This window comes from Peromyscus californicus, unplaced genomic scaffold (assembly GCF_007827085.1).
Source record: "Peromyscus californicus insignis strain IS unplaced genomic scaffold, ASM782708v3 Scaffold_19__1_contigs__length_69161282, whole genome shotgun sequence".
NCBI lineage: Eukaryota > Metazoa > Chordata > Mammalia > Rodentia > Cricetidae > Peromyscus > Peromyscus californicus.
In genome coordinates this window covers 61,821,615-61,838,825 of record NW_026294491.1, presented here as the reverse complement: position 1 = coordinate 61,838,825, position 17,211 = coordinate 61,821,615, and the positions used below count along the sequence as shown (strand labels likewise).

The 17,211-nt window shown below is 47.3% G+C and overlaps 1 protein-coding gene across 3 annotated transcripts in view; it reads left to right on the top strand.

The window, feature by feature from the left end:
- Positions 1–17,211, top strand: part of Bicral (BICRA like chromatin remodeling complex associated protein) — a 61,153-nt gene that overhangs the window by 11,505 nt on the left and 32,437 nt on the right. The window contains exons 1-4 of one of the 3 annotated variants that reach the window (XM_052745511.1): positions 7,872–9,446; positions 16,240–16,285; positions 16,735–16,783; positions 16,874–16,942. In XM_052745511.1, coding sequence (XP_052601471.1) covers positions 9,275–9,446; positions 16,240–16,285; positions 16,735–16,783; positions 16,874–16,942 — 336 coding nt within the window. In that variant the 5' untranslated portion in view covers positions 7,872–9,274. Of the gene's footprint in view, positions 1–7,871; positions 9,447–12,068; positions 15,567–16,239; positions 16,286–16,734; positions 16,784–16,873; positions 16,943–17,211 lie in introns of those variants that run through there. The other 2 variants (XM_052745513.1, XM_052745512.1) reach the window with 2 other exon arrangements.

Here is a 17,211-nt window from a genome sequence, read left to right as displayed (position 1 = left end):
CACAAGGTTCCACACGTGTGCACTCACAGATGTAAACACAGCCATACATAACCCTGTACACAAACAGCAAACAGAGAAAGCACAGAATCAAACTCAGCACTGAAGGTGATGCTCAGTCCTTTCCTCGTATTCTCGAAGCCTTGGGTTCGATCCCCAGCATGGCATAAATTGGGTGTGGTGGTGCATGTCTATAATCCTAGTGCTCAGGAAGTGGAGGCAGGAGGATTCTATATTCATGGTCATCTTTGGTCATTTAGCAAGTTCAATGCCAGTCTGTTGGGAGCATTCAGGTGGTGTGGCATAGACAAGATAAAACAGCTTTTGGAGTTGGGCCAACTGCAGATACTAGTTCTGTGATGATTGAATGGTTCTCAACCTTGACCTAGCGTCACATAGTGTCACATCCCCTGGAAAGTGTTTAGAGATGCAGTTCAATGGCAGAGCACACTCAGCATCCATGAGGCCTTGGGTTCAATCTGCAGAAGCAACAAGAAATGATTTGGGTAAATACTTTTCACCCCCTACCTCCTTTGCAGTTGAAGGGATGGAAGCCAGGGTCTTGTGCATGCCAGACAGTGCTGTGCCTTACGCTGTACCCCACCAGCCCTTCACTCACACCCTTGTGACGAGTCCCTCCTCCCTGCCTTCCCCCCCCTTTTTAGATGTGTTTCATTTTATGTGATGAATGTTTTTCCTACATGTATGTGTGTGCCACACTTTTATGCCTGGTGACCGTGGAGGCCAGTAGAGGGTGTCAGATCCCTTGGAACTGGCGTTACAGAAGGTTGTGGACTGCCATGTGGGTGCTGGGAACTGAACCCAGGTCCTCTGCAAGAGCAGCCAGTTAGTTAAGAGTAACCACTGAGCCATCTCTCCAGGCCCTTCTTTTCCCCCTCTCCTCCTCACTATGTAGCCCAGGCTAGCCTTGAGCCTCACTCTCCTTTGTGAGCCTCCCACGTGCTCAGCTCAATTCTTGTCTTATAAAAGATTTCCTCCTTATTTGTAAGGAGCAACAAGGAGATTAATGCCTAAGCCAATAGTTTCTTTCTTTTTTTTTTTTTTTTTTTTTTTTTTTTTTTTTTTTTTTTTTTGTTGTTGTTGTTGTTGTTGTTGTTGGAGACAGGGTTTCTCTGTGTAGCCCTGGCAATCCTGAAACTCGCTCTGTAGACCTGGCTGGCCTCCAACTTACAGAGATCCACCTGCCTCTGCCTTCCAAGTGCTGGGATTAAAGGCATGTGCTGCCATTTCCCAGCCCAGTATTTTCTAAAACCAAATTCTCTGAGTTTCTAGGCCTAAATTCTACGGTGGCCAGTGGTTACTCGTGGCTGTTAGCCCTGAAATGTGGTTGACAGCACTTACCAAGTATAAAGTCCACAGAAGAGTCTGAAGGCGATACAATAACCAAGAATGCAGAGTATCTTGTTAACACGTGGATTACATGTTCTAATTAATGTCTTAGATATGCTGGGCTATTTATAACAAACTTAATTAAACTTTGTAAATTTGGGGGCACTGAACCAGGGAGATGGCTCAACTGTAAAACCACTTGTCCTGGAGCCTGAATTCCTGAGCTTGATGTCTGGGCCCGTGCACAAGGCCGGACGTGGTGGTTTGTACATGTGATCCTAGCACTCCAGTGACAAGGTAGGAAGAGGACAGGAGGACGGGACAGAAGCTCGTGGGTCAGCTGGCCTGGAGTCTGCAGTGCCTCCAGAGGCAAGAGAGCCTCCCTCAGCAGGGTGAAGGCGCTGACTGACTCCATAAGTTGTCCAGTGCCTTCCACAGACAAGTGTGATGTCCGTGTGCATTCACTTGTGTGCACACACTCACTGTCTCTTAACTCCCTTCCCTATCTCAATAAACTTAAAAGTGAGGGCACTACCCGGGCAGTGGTGATACACACCTTTAATCCCAGCACTCAGAGGCAGAGGCAAGCAGATCTCTGTGAGTTCGAGGTCATCCTGGTCTACAGAGTGAGATCCAGGACAGGCAGGGCTACACAGAGAAACCTGTCTTGAAAAACAAGAACAAAAGTGGGGGCACTAAGAGGTGGTTCAGAGCAGGCTATATGCTTAGCCTGTGTCAAGTTCTGGGTTTGACCCCAACACACACACAAAATGGCTACTAGAAAATTTAAGCTTATACATACAGCTCTCACTTGTAACATATTTCTGTTGGGAAGGAGGGCTACACCAGGCCTTCTGGGAGCTAATAGTCGAGGAAGTGGAGTTGGAGAGAAAGGCAAGCTCTATGGGAAACTAACTTTCATCGAACAGATGGGCACTTTGCCTTGTGAATGCCATGGAGAGGAGGCCTGTGGTGTGCAGCATTTCTCCAGTGGGACCTCTGCCATCCATTTGGTTTGGTGTCTTTCCCTGGCATGCTGGCCTGTACCTGTAGTCCAGCTACCAAGGAGGCTGCGAGGAAGATCACTTGAGCAAAACCCCCATCTCAGAAAAAGGATGAGGCTTGCTCTCCCTCAGTCCTCAGTCTTCCACAGTTTAGACTCGTTGCTTCTCTCAGCCCCATACCCAGCATCCTCTACAAGCACTTCTAGAATTCTTTCTCCTAATTTATAGTATTCCTTTTCCTCATAGATTTGAAATCTTCCTAGCAAAAGGACCTTACATTAAGTTAGAGATTTTTTTTTGAATTCTATTTTTTCAAATACTTTAAAACATTTATTTATTTTGCTGCACATAGTAGAGAAGTCAGAGGACAACAGGAAGGAGTCCTCTACCATGTAGGTCTTGGAGATTGAATTCACGTGGTCAAGCTTGTCAGCAGGTGCCTCTGTCTGCTGACTCTCTCTGTCCCATGATTTTAGATTTGTTTGCTTATTTTGAGGTAGAGTCTCACTCTGTCACTCTGTGTGTGGAGGGGGTAGTGTATCTGCAGAGGGACAGCTGCTGGAGGCAGGAAGCCAGTTGGGTTCAACTCGACTAAGTAGCCAGTGTTGGAATGTGACCCCAAGTAGTTTATTTTAGGCATATTTAAGCACAGCACAATTGGGTGAAAAATTCCTGGTTGGTAAATAACTCAATCCTGTGTGCACAGTAAAGCTTAATATATGACTACATCAAAACTCTTTGTAAAGTACATGGGACATTTTCCATAAAGATGGGGGTCTATAAATTGACTACATGTGATACCTTCCTTAAAGATAGGTAGATTGACAAGCTCACGCTAAGGGTCTGGGGGAGGATCCAGTGTGGTCTCTGCCACACAGATAGTGTAAAGGTCACCAAGCTGTTAACCACATCTGCTCCCAGCCTTCTGGGTGGAGAACAGGCTGTACACCCCTTCCTTTGAAGGGACAAGCCTGTGTGTTGAACATCCCTGGTTCCCCTGGTACTTCTGTGTGCCTCCCACAGCTCTGGATGGACTGGGACTCCCTGTGTAGTCCAGGCTGTCCTTGAACTCTCAGAGGTGCCTCTGCCTCCTGAGTGCTGGGATTAAAGGTGTTGCCAACAGGCTCGGCCTGTTGTTACTTTATTTAAGGCAGATTATTATTATTGTGCAACACAGGCCAGCCTGGAAGTCATAACCCTTATCCTGGCCTCTGTCATGCTACATTACAAGCGTGCTAAATCATTTTTAAAACAGTTTTAAAGTCCTCTCATGTTTCTTCTTTAAAAATGGATTTTGCCACACATCGTCCGTGAGTCTGCCTTTAGGAGGGGAATCCTTGGCGATGCCTTTCTAGAATGGAATTCTGTTAACATTTTTGGTTGTTTTCATAGGGCCTGTTTTTCTTGGAACATACTGCAAAACCAAAATATTTTACATGTTACTCATTGACAGAGAGCACTAGGATTGGAGACTTTGCACAGCCAGCCAGCTCCCTAAACCAAGGCTTCGTGATGGAAGGCAGTGTCGTTTATAGGCCCGTTTCCAGCCTTCTTCCCTCTGAAGCAGGGTCTCTTGCCCAGATGGGCCTCGAACTCCTGGTCCTCCTGCCTCTGCCTCCCAAGTGTCAGAATTGCTATTTCTTTAATAATTACCTTTGTACTTTTCCCATTTTATTTTATGTGTATGGGTGTTTTGTCTTCATCCATTTTTGTGTGCCCTGTGCATGCAGTGCCCACAGAGTTCAGAAGAGAGCTTCCTTGGAATTGGAATGACAGGTGGTTGGAAGCTGCCGTGTGGGTGCTGGAAATTGAACCTGGGTCCTCTGCGAGAACAACGAACACTCTTAACTCTAATTATGTTTGTGTGTATGTGCATGTAGTGTAGCCCATGTATATGAGTGGACATGTACACCCTTGGGCACACGTGTAGAGACCAGAGGATGCTGGCAAGTGTCTTTACCTGTTACCCTCCACCTTATTTTTGAGAGAGGCTCTCTCTGAAATCTCAAGCTTACCACTCACAATTTTGGCTGGGCTGGCTGCCCAACAAACTCGTGGTGTCTACCTGTGTCTGGCTTTTTTTTTTTTTAATGTGGGTGCTAGAGATTTGAATTCAAGTACCATTGCTTTTACACAAGCACTCACACATGCATTGAGCCACCTCCAGCCCTGGCATTCTCTTAATAACTTAGTTTTGATGGTGTTTCAGGGAACTTTTGGCTAGGGTGGGGCTGCTGGTAGTGATCTCCCTCCCTTTTTCCTACTTATGACTGACATCATCATACATCAGGTACAAGTGTCCCTATGTTTTTTTTAAGTAGAAAACCTGGAGCTGATGAGATGCCTCACTTAAGAAAGGCACCTGCCAGCCGGGCGGTGGTGGCGCACGCCTTTAATCCCAGCACTCGGGAGGCAGAGCCAGGCGGATCTCTGTGAGTTCGAGGCCAGCCTGGGCTACCAAGTGAGTCCCAGGAAAGGCGCAAAGCTACACAGAGAAACCCTGTCTCGAAAAACCAAAAAAAAAAAAAAAAAAAAAAAAAGAAAGGCACCCTGCCAACCCTGAGGTCACTCCCCAGGACCTGAATGGTAGGAGGAGAGATTCTATGATTCCCTTGGGTTGTACTCTTACCCCGACATGTGTGCTGTGGCCCATGTACAGGGATGTGTGTGGGCATGGGTGCGTGTGTGTGTGTGCACTCACAGGGTCTCTTCCTCAGGGAGACAGTGGGATTCCGGATGTATGTGCTGTTGTATTTCGTTCTCATGAGAGGTCTGGGGATTTGAACTCGGGGTGTTAGGCTTCTGTGGTAAGCACTTTTCCTGCTGTCTCAGTTGCTGATCTATTGCTGTGAAGAGACTCTGTAGAAAACAACTCCTATGAAGGAAGCATTGAATTTCTTGCTTATGACTTCAGAGGTTTAGTCCATTATCCTCTTGGCGGGAGCATGGCAGCACTCACGGTGCTGGAGAAGTAGCTGAGAGCTACATCGCAGTCCACAGACCAAGAGAGACTAGGCCTGGCATGGACTTTTGAAACCTCAAAGCCCACCCCAGTGACACACTTCCTCCAACAAAGCCACTCCTCCTAATCCATATAATTTTTTCATATAGCGGCACTTCCTGGTGGCTAATGAGCCTATGGTCATTCTTATTCCTGCCCCACAACTACCAAAGTGTATCTCCTGTCCTGACATCTGCATCTTATTTTATTTCCTTTTGTTTTTTCGAGACAGGTTTCTCTGTGCATCCCTGGCTGTCCTGGAACTCACTCTGTGCACCAGGCTGGCCTCGAACTCACAGAGATCTGCCTGCCTCTGTCTCCCGAGTGCTGGGATTAATGATTTTCTAACATACACAATGTCATTATTTCACAAGAAAGCCAGTGAATTTGAAGTAGAGTAAGGTAGAAAATACCAATTATTAGATATTGGTTTATTGATGTATTTGGTGACTGACTTAACCTGCTGCTTGCCCTGCCTATTTGCCAAGCATGATTTCACCTGCCACCTGGAACAGGATGACCTGCAGGAATAGCGGAAACAATGAGTTGTTGCCCTTAACAACCAACCTGCCGACCGCCTCATAGGCTTCTGTAAAATCCTGCTTGCTTGCCTGCCCCACCTTGGGATTTATGAAATGAAACTAGAGACAGGCCTGGGATGGAAGCCTTTCAGGAGCTGTCCTGGCTTCGGTCCCCTGGACCATCCACTCTCCCCACCCTACGGATGAGTTCGGGAGCCTAGTCCAGGAAGATTCTCACAGCAAGTTCCTTCACCTGGAAAAGTTAGGGAGACACGGCCAGGAAATGCAACCCCTTTCATGATGTATTGTTGTTAGTGTGTGTGTGTGTGTGTGTGCACTGACTGCGTGTGTGTGTGTGTGTGTGTGTGTGTGTGTGTGTGTGTGCACTGACTGCGTGTGTGTGTGTGTGTGTGTGTGTGTGTGTGTGTGCACTGACTGCGTGTGTGTGTGTGTGTGTGTGTGTGTGTGTGTGTGTGTGTGTGTGTGTGTGCACTGACTGGGGAGCACGCCTGCTGCAGTGCGTGTGTGGAGCCAGAGGACAGCTCTGTGGAGTTGGCTCTCCCACCTCCTGTTGGCTCTGGGGATTGAACTCAGGTCTCCAGGCATGTGTGGAAAGCACCTTTACCCACTGAGCCATCTTGCCAGCCTCTGTAATGAGTCCCTGCATGCCCCTCTTCCCAAAGGTGACGAGCTCCTTAGAAGCAGCAAGCGTCCCAGAAGGTGAGGTCCTGTAGTTACAGACCTAACAGCTCAGAACCACCACAGGGCAAAGGAGTGCGATGACCACGCTTTATCCTAAATGACATTAAAATGCTCCTTATTCTGATGCTGGGATGGTGGCACATGCTCTTGATCATAGCACTCAGGAGGCAGAGGCAGGCAGATCTCTGAGTTCAAGACCAACCTGATCTACATAGTGAGTTCCAAACAGCCAGTGCAATATAGAGAGACCCTGTCTCAAAAAAAAAAAAGTTTGTCTCAGGGTTTCTATTGCTGTGAATAGACACCATGACCATGGCAGTTGTTATAAAGGAAAACATTTAATTGTGGTGGCAGCTTACAGTTCAGAGGTTTAGGCCATTATTGTTAGAGTGGGAAGCAAGACAGCATGCAGGCAGACATGGTGCTGGAGAAGGAGCTGAGAAGTCTTATATCTTGACTCAGAGGCAACAGGAAGTGGTCTGAGACACTGGGCATGGCTTAAACATATGTGAGACCTCAAAGCCCGCCTCCACAGTGACAGACTTCCTCCAATAAGACCACACCTACTGCAAAAGGCCACACCTCCTAACAGTGCCACTCCTGTTGGGGGCCATTTTTTTTTAAACCACCACAAAGTCACTTTGTAAGTAAGTGGATATGTTATGAATTATTGTGCGGGGGACCCCCGAGGGTATCCTGTGCATGCAGGGAAACATGCTGGGCAGATGTATGCGTATCATAATTTACAACTCAGACGCTGCATCCACGATGATAGGAAAGACAGAGAGAGAGAGAGAGAGAGAGAGAGCGTGCGCGAGCGCAAGCACCTCCTGGGAGGAAAAGCGGAAGAGAGAGTGAGAAAGAGAGAGAGATAAGTAAGTAAATATATATTGCAAAACATCCATACACAAAAATAGGTTTTTAATTAAAAATGACTCAGCACCTGGTAATATAAATTTAACATGTACAGATGTGGTGGCCCACTGAGGTGGCCCTTACCTGTAGTCCCAGCCAATCAGGAGGCTGAAGCAAGATCATTTGAGTTTGAGGCCAGGATAGATTCTAGAGACTGTTGTTCAAATTTCTAAAGGTCTTATAATTAAAAAAAAAAGACAAGCCGGGCGGTGGTGGCTCACGCCTTTAATCCCAGCACTCGGGAGGCAGAGCCAGGCGGATCTCTGTGAGTTCGAGGCCAGCCTGGGCTACCAAGTGAGTCCCAGGAAAGGCGCAAAGCTACACAGAGAAACCCTGTCTCGAAAAACAAAAACCAAAAAAAAAAAAAAAAGCGTGTGCCACCACTGCCTGGCTCTGTTTTCTCTCCTAGACTGAGTCAATCTCATGTAGTCCAGGGTGGTTTTGAACTCACAGAGATCCAGATGGATCTCTGCCTCCCAAGTGCTAGGATTAAAGGTGTGTGCTACCACTGCCTGGCCTCTATGTTTACTATAGTGGCTTGTTCTGATCCTCAGGTAAATTTTATTAGGGTATACAATATCACCACAAGAGACCCTGCATTAAAATAATAATAATAATAATAACAACAACAATAATCGAAAGAAACACATATCTGAGTTGGGCAGTGGTGGCACACACCTTTAATCCCAGCACTCGGGAAACAAGAGGAAGGCAGATCTCTGTGAGTTCAAGGCCAGCCTGGTCTACAGAGCAAGTTCCAGGACAGCCAGGGCTACACAGAGAAACCCTGTCTCCAAAAAACAAAAAAGAAAAAGAAAAGAAAAAAGAAACAGGTGTCTGGCATCCACTCGAGGTCAACGGAGGTTAAAGTAGCAGGAAATGCCTCTCATAGTGAGCAGACCATAAATGGAGAATTTGTGGAGGGAAATGGTTAAAAGTCACCACTATTTTACATAAGCTCAGACAGTGCACAGCAGTCTGAGGCCGTGGTTTCTGTCTGACCTACAGCACCACGGAAAGGGGAGGGACCACAGAGGGAGAATGAGCTATATTAAATGAGAGGCCTAGTGCAGCACAAGGACCCGAGTCACATCTTCAGTGCACCCCTAAAAAAGCCAAGCGCAGCGGCTCGTGCTTAGAATCGCAGCCCTAGAGAGGCAGAGACAGGGAGAGAGAGCCCTGGGACTCGTGGCCAGCCAGCCTAGCTACCTGGTAAGCCTTAGGATAGTGAATGAGCCTGTCGAAAAATAGACAAACAAATAAATAAGCAAATAAAGGCAGACAGCAGTATCTGAGGAATAGCACCCGAGGTTATCCTCTGGCCAGCACACACACACCACACACACACCCACCACACATACACACACACCACACACACACCCACCACACATACACACACACCACACACCACACACACACACCCCACACATACATACACACACACACCACACATACATACACACACCCACCACACACACACACCACACATACATACACACACACCCACCACACACACACACCACACATACACACACACCCACCACACACACACACCACACATACACACACACACACCACACATACACACACACACACACCACACACACACACACACACACACACACACACACACACACACACACACACACAGCTCTAGACTCCTAGAGATCAAAACAGTGTTTAAAAACAAAAATACAGTAGGTACAGGGCCAGGAATGTAGCTCAGTTGGTAGAATGCTTGTCATGAGGCCCTGTGGTCCATCCGCAGTACCACATGAACAGTTATGGACGTGCACACCTGTAACACCAGCTCTTCAGAAGGGGAGGCAGGAGAATCAGAAGTTCGGAGTCATCCTGGGCTACAAATTGAATCCGAGTCCAGCCTGGTCTACATGACACTGTCTCATCAAAAGAGAGGAGAGAGAAAGGAAAGGAAGAAGACAGAGAAACCACTCCGTGAGTTTCTAGCACATGAGACACACAAAAGAGAGAACCGACACAGAGTTCTAAGTGTGAGTCCCTGGCACCACCCAAAACAAAACAACCTCAAAAAAACGAAAAATACATGGTACAGAGGTTCACGCCTATAACCCCAGTCCTGGAAAGGCCGATGATTGCCAGGAGTTTGGGCCAGCCTGGTCTACATAGTGAGAAAACAACAGCGGGTGCTGGAGAGATGACTTAGTGGTTAAGAACATGGTGCTCTTGCAGAGGACCCGGTGTGGCTCCCAGCAGGCAGCGTTAGCATTGATTGTCGTCAGTGAATTTGTGTATGTGTGTGTGTGTGTGTGTGTGTGTGCGTGCGCGCGCGCGCGCGCGCGCGCGCGCGCATGTATGTATGTATGAAGATAGGAGGGGAAAGTGTTGGGGGAGTGGAGGGAGGAGTTGGGGTGGATATGATGAAGATTTATATACATGAATGAAATTACAAAGAGTAAATAAAAGGTAGTAAAAAGAGATGGAACAGTGGTTAAGAGAACTTTCTTTTTTTGCAGAGGACCCTGGTTTGGTTCCCAGCACCCATATGGTAGCTCACAACCATCTGTTGTTCCAGTTCCAAAGGCTCTGATACCCTCTTCTGAGCTCCATGGGCTCTTGCACACACATCACACACACACACACACACACACCAGTAAATAAATAAAAATAAACCTTAAGGGCTTAGTTAGCATTTAAGCGCACTAGCTGCTCTGGCAGAGGATCCAAGTTTGGTTTCCAGCACCCACATGGTGGTTCACAGCTGTCCATAACTCTAGTCCTAGGGGATCCCATGCCTTCTTCTGAACTCTTTTGTTTGTTGTTTTTTCAAGACAGGATTTCTCTGTGTAACCTTGACTGGCCTTGTAACTCCCTAGTACTTGGATGCATACACTACCACCACCTGGCTTCTTCTGAACTCTTGGGGCACAAGTCACTCATATGGTTCACAGACATACATACAGGCAAAAATAATTTTAGACATAAAATAGTAATAATTTTTAAAACCTTAAAAATATTTTTTAAGACAGGCTATGGTGACACACGCCTCTAATCCCAGCACTCCGGAGACAGAGGCAGACAGATCTCTGTTAGTTCGAGGCCAGCCTGATCTACATACAGATCAAGTTCCAGGACAGCCAAGGCTACGTAGAGACACCCTGTTTAAAAAAGAAAAAGAAAAAGAAAGCAGGAGGTGGCAGCTGTTTGGGTGTCTGGTTGGTTTTGCTTGTTTTATTCTTGTTATCTGTCGTCAACTTGACAAGCTCCACTTATCTGGAGCAGGATCCTCAGTGAGAAAATGTCTCCTCACATTGTCTGTGGAGCATTTTCTTGATTAATGATTGCTGGGGGAGGGCTAGGCCCACCTCACTGTGGGTGCTGTCACTCCTGGGCAGGTAGCCTGGGTTGTGTAAGAAAGCAGGCTGAGCAAGCCACAGGGGGCAAGCCAGTGAGCACAGTCCTCCATGGTCCCTTCTGCTCCCGTCCCCAGGATCCTGCCTTGATTTCTGCTCTCCATGATGGATTGTGATGTGCAAGTGTAAGCTGAAATAAGCCATTTTGAAATAAGCCCAAACTGGTTTTGGTCCTGGTCTTTATCATAGCAGTAACAACACTGAGACTGTGGGTAAAAGTCTCAGAGCTGAGAAACAGAATTTTGAAGACTCTGGTCCTGTCCGCTTGCAGCCTAGCAAGGTCTCTCGGTGGCGCCCCCTGCTGCTGCTCAGCGCACCACCAGAAATGAGCCAGTGCATTGAATTTCCTGCTTTGATGAGCTCGCCTGCTGTGGTGGCTCTTTGGTGGTCTTTTAATGTCATCGTCTCTAGGTTGTATTTTTGGAAGAAGGAAAAGAGCAGAGAGCTGGATGTGGTGGCTTGAGGTGGAGGCAGCAGGATCAGGAGTTCAAGTTCCCCCTTGGCTCCATGGCGAGTCCAAGGCCAGCCAGGGCAGCATGAAACCCTGTCACAAAAAAACATCACCAGGCAGGGCAGGATAAGCGGGGGAGACAGTTCCACTCATCTTTGCGAAGTTCACCTGGTGAAGAAGTTGAAATTGTAGCCTTCCAAGGTCAAGCATTTTTTGTCCCCAACTGCCATTAGCTTAGAATTTCAGAAACACATGGATCTGATGTACTCGGCTAGTGGACTTGAAACGCTGCTTTTGCTGTTGTTGTTTTGGGACTAAGTCTCTGGTAGCCCAGGCTGGCCTTGAACTTGGTATGTAACCGAGGATGACTTAGAACTCTCTGATCTTTAAATACTAGCTTTACTATTTTCTGAATTCAAAGCCAAGCTGCGTAAGAGCTTCTGCCCCCTCCCCCCCACTTCCCCTAGGACCAGCCCTGCCGCACACAGCCGCTTTCGCCGAGACGTCGCCATGCCCAGTCACCTGTCTTGGACTAAGAAATAGTTTCCAGTCGTCTATTTGGGAGTCTCCCCTAGAGAAGGATCCATCTTTCATACAACACAGCCTTACAAAATTCACATGGTGTCGGTGGCCCATCCCGCCACTGTGGGGCTGTACGTGAATGAGGAAAGACCTCAACCAAAGTTCGGAACCAAGGAGGAATCCAGAGAGAGTGAGCCCACCGGGGAGGGCCTGGGATGGCTCGTGGGTCAAGGCCCTTTCTGACAGGCCTGATGTTTGATCCCTTGATTCACATGGTGGGAGGCAAGAATCACACATGAGCCATGACACATGCACTCTATATACACATACAATCCTAAACAAATACATTAGCAGCCATGACACACACATGCTATATACACATAGAATCCTAAGCAAATACATTAGCAGCCATGACACACACATGCTATATACACATAGAATCCTAAACAAATACATTAGCAGCCATGACACACACACCCTATATACACATACAATTCTAAACAAATTCATTAGCTAATTAAAAAACATCAACTGGGGAGCTAGAGAGATGGTTCAGTACTGAGTACTTGCTGCTCTTTTAGAGGGCCCAGGTTCACCTCCCAGGTTAGGTTCCCAGCACCCACATGGCAGCTCACAACCTGGATCTGTAACTCCAGTTCCAAGGGATCTGACACCCTCTTCTGGCCTCTCCAGACACACACGTGGTTGGCACACATCCATACTTGTAGGTAAACACTCACACATATAAAAATCTTTAAAACAATTAAACTGGGGAAAGATTTTCGTTTTTTTTTTTTTATTATGGGTTGTGCACATGGAGGTGAGTGGACAACTTTGTGGAGTTGGGTCTCCCCTTCCACCTTTCTGTGGGTTGTGTGAATGAAACTCGGGTTGTCAGGCTTGTGTGACAGATGCCTCAACCCACTGAGACAGCTCGCAAGCCCTTTTTTTGCTGTTGTTTGAGATAGGAGCTCTATGTAGCCCAGGCTGGCCTCGAACTCACAGAGATCCACCTGTGTCTGCCTTGAAAGTGCTGGGATTAAAGGTGTGCGCCACCATGCCCAGCCACTGGTCTTTAAAAAGTAGAATTCTCAGGGTTCCCTGACCGTGAAGGCTCATACATTCTACCCCCCAGTCCAGAGAAGGCTGCCTGCCTGGTTGGGCTGTCTTTCCAGTCAAGTGTTTGATGGGCCTCATTGGTTTGGTGAAGGAGAATAGACAATTACGTAAATTCATCTCATGGTAAAGTTGCTCAGCTGGGCACATCTGAGACCCTGGCTTCCACCCCATTATCAAATAGGTGTGTATAATAGTTGTGTTTGGACTCCTCCGTGGGTAGCTTTGTCACCTCAGAGTCTGGGGTGACAGATAATCTCAGTGCTTCCGGTGCTAATGGGACTGAGTTACCCTCACAGCACTGTCAAGTAGAGGAGCTGGATACTGGTGTCAGCAGGGGAGGAGGGAAACTGGGAGAGGGGTGTGTGTGTGTGTGCGCGCGTGCGTGCGTGCGCGTGTGCATGTACATGTGTGTGGAGGCTGGAGGTCAGCCTTGGGCAACATTCCTCAGAAGTTACCGACTTTATACTTGAGACAGGGTCTCTCCCTGGGAGAGCTTGTGGCTTCTGCTGGGAGGGCCAGCCAGCCAGCGAGTCCAGGCTTCCCCCTGTCTCTGTGCTCCTCAGCATGGGGGTGACCAGTGTGTAACACCATGTCCAACTTACTATGTGGGTCTGGAAATAGAACTCACCAGCTGAGCCGTCTCCTCAGCCCCCTCATTCACAGTTTTCTTAATTAATTTGTATCAGAGCCTTAGGTACTTTATTTATTTCTGTGATGCTGAGATCAAACTTCAGCATCTCATGTGCTTCTCATGTGCTGGACCACTGACCCTATCCTCAACTTTAGAAATTACGTTTAGAAGGACCATACATGTTAATGTGTACTTTAAAAAAAAAAAAGATTTATTTATTTATTATGTATACAGTGTTCTGTTTGCATGTATCCATGCAGGCCAGAAGAGGGCGCCAGATCTCATTACAGATGGTGAGCCACCATGTGGGTTCTGAGAATTGAACTCAGGACCTCTGGAAGAACAGCCAGTGTTCTTAACCTCTGAGTCATCTCTCCAGCCCCGATAATGTGTACTTTTAACCTCAGCACTCTCAGGCAAAGGCCAGGGAGAGTTCAAGGCCAACCTGGTCTACATAGTGAGTTCCAAACCAGCCAGGGATACATAGTGAGACTCTGTCTCAAAAACAAACAAACAGACCGAACATAAGGATATTAAGGATACAGGGATACTCCATTTAAATAGCCTGGTTGAAGTAAATAATACATGTTTTATAGGCCGAAAGATACATTGGAATTGGGCAGTTTATTCCATGTGATTGTGATGTCTGGAAATGAGGTGTGGTTTATAATGATTTGAGCTAATGCATGTTAGATATTGGGATGTATTATGGGTTTCTTTTGTGTGTATGTTTTCTGTTTTATGGTATTTGTTTGTTTGAGGCAGCTTTTTAATGTAGCCCTGGCTGTCCTGGTACTCATTAGGTAGATCGGGCTGTCCTTAAACTTGCATTAAGCCTCCTGCCTCTGCCTCCCAAGTGCTGAGAATACAGATGTGTGCCACCGTGCCTGGCTTGTGTGACAGATTGGCATATCCCTTTGATGATAGCTTTCCTGTTTCCTTCCCAGGCCTGTTTCCAGAAGTCATGTGTTCAGGAACATTCGTGCCAGCATGACCTCAAATGACTTAAGCCTGGGTCCTAGAGCCCATTTCCCATGCTGGCTGTTCTTAGTTTGGCCGTCAGTGTTGTCTTCTGTACAGGTCCTCTCCCTTCCTCCTTTCTCACTGTCATCTCTCCTCAGCCTGGCTTCTCCTCAGCTGGTGTACTCAGCCCAATCACTCAGCAGCCCAGCAAACCCAGCTACCCCAGGAAGGTCCCTCAACAGGAGTACTTACCCTTCCATGCTCTTCCAGAGTAGAGAAAGTACCCTTCCCTGTGGGAGGGAGGGACTTCTACATCTGTTAGGCCTTGCGACTGATCTGGGGGAACCGAAGGGAGAAGGGAGTTTGAACAGGGAAAAACCTCTCCTTAGGACTCTCTCTTCCCTCTGCCGGCCCTGGGCATGCCCCTCCTCTGGGCATCTCTTCAGGATTTCATTCCTCAGTCCAACTGCCGTTCACAACTGCCCTTTCCAACTGCTCCAGAACTCTTGGCCCTGGCGTTCTGTGATGTAAATTATTCCACGCATGGCTTGAAATGGGTGAGAAGCAGGGTTGCCAGGTGTCGGATCACTAGTGTAAGTTGACTGGCTCTCGGGGGAGAACCTCTCCTAGAATTTGTTGAGTTGTTACTGTCTGGGCCAGAGCTGTGCTGGCCATGCTTGGGGCTGCTGCGGGCAGGGAGAGGGAGCTCTGGGCTGGAGTCGGGGGAATTTCTGCGGGAGGTTTTCTTCTTTAAACACTCTCAGTCCAGGCATGGATTATTCAGCATTGAACTTAGACGGTATCGCTGCACTGGGAAGCACCCGGGCCCCGTGGCCAGAGCCCGGACCGCCCGCAGCACAGGGCTTCCTGCTCTGTCTCCGGATGTGGGAAGGACCCGCTTTCTGCCCTCCTAGAGATCGCCAAAATACGTTGAGAAATCTAAATTGCTCTCCGTGTTCAGAAGCGTCTAGTCACATCACTGAAAGGCTTCGGAGTCTGTGAGAACTTTTCTAAAGCAAATTTTCTGTCCCCTTGTCCATCTATATTTGATGGAGTTACTCTAGAGTCCTACAGGGAGTCCACATGTGAGAGATTGATGCCAGCTATCCTAGACTTTTCTAGACTCTGTTTACCCATAAGTAGAAAACAAGCTATAGTAAAAGCAATTGAAGTCAAAAACTTTTTCAAGTGACTGTAAATTTTATGTATTTTACCTTTATTTTTATTGGCTTTGTTTTTGAGATAGGGTCACATGTAGCCCAGGCTGGCCTCAAACTTGTCATGTAGGCAAGGGTAGCCTTCGCCTCCTGATCTTCCTGTCTCTACTTCCCAACTTCTGGGATCATAGGTGTGTACCACCCACCATGCCTGGCTTGCTTGCTTATTTACTCTTTATTTATTTATGAGCTGGGGTCTTGCTGTCCAAGGCAGGCCTTGAACTCTTGAACTCAAGTTCCCCTCCACTCAGTCCTACCTGAGTAGCTGGGACTACTGGCAAATGACACTAGGCCCACCACCCACAGCATTTCTCAAATGACACACTTGATCATGGGCTAAAGGAACGCTCACGCGCATGCCGGTTACTCTGACAGGAAAGCTCAGGCTGTCACATTGTGTCGCACGCACACTGCCGGCCACTTTGCTCAAACTCACTCTCGTCTCTCTTTGCAGTTGTCATGGATGATGATGACGACTCGTGTCTCCTTGATCTTATTGGGTAAGATGCTCTTCGGAACCCAGGGTGGACCACTTGTGTGAGGTTTGAGAATGAAAACAGCTCAGTGGGAATCTTGAAAGCTGCTTGCTGGGCTTTGAAAATAAAAAATAATAATTAACTGTGGTTGCAGCAGAGAGACAAAAGAGAGAGCTTCACATATGCGTGTAATTCAGTAATCCATTCCTGTTTTGTTAAGTCCCAAGATGCCAGGCCAGGGTGTTCCTTATGGTTAGAGGGCCAGCCTCCACAAACCAGGTCCTGAGTGCCGTCCCTGGGACTAAGCAGGGGCTGGTTCCAGGAGGCAGAAATGAAGAAATTACTTAAAATAGGGAGATTTTGCTCAAGCTAATAATGTCGCTTTCTTTTTGCCTTCTTAAAAGCATCAACAACATATTTAAGTATGAGTAAGAGTGTTCATTTGTTTTTCCTCTCTTTTCTTTCTTTCCTAGAGACCCACAAGCATTGAACTATTTTCTGCACGGACCTAGTAATAAGTCGGTAAGTGACACTTGAGTATCTCAGACAGACTTGGCCTTTGTCTCTCCACACCCTGCCAGTAACCACCATGTTGAATTTGCCCCTTTGCAGAGCAGCGATGACCTGACCAGTGCAGGGTACTCTGCAGCCAATTCAAATTCAATCTTCGCCAACTCCACGGTGAGTACTGGAAACAGCGCGCAAGCTGTCTGCCTCAGAGAAATCTTGGAAACTTCAATTGCCTTTGTAGCATGATAAGAATCATTACCTCTCATTGCAGTTTACAGGAGAGGAAAATCTCCTGATTATGTCAGTGTTTTCTTTTGCTCATATAAGTCAGACTTATATGAGTATTACCTCACCGGTTTCTTTGTTTTTAGCATTTATATATTTTATGTGTGTATATAGGGGAGGAGGTGACATGTTGTGCCCATGTGTATATGTGCATG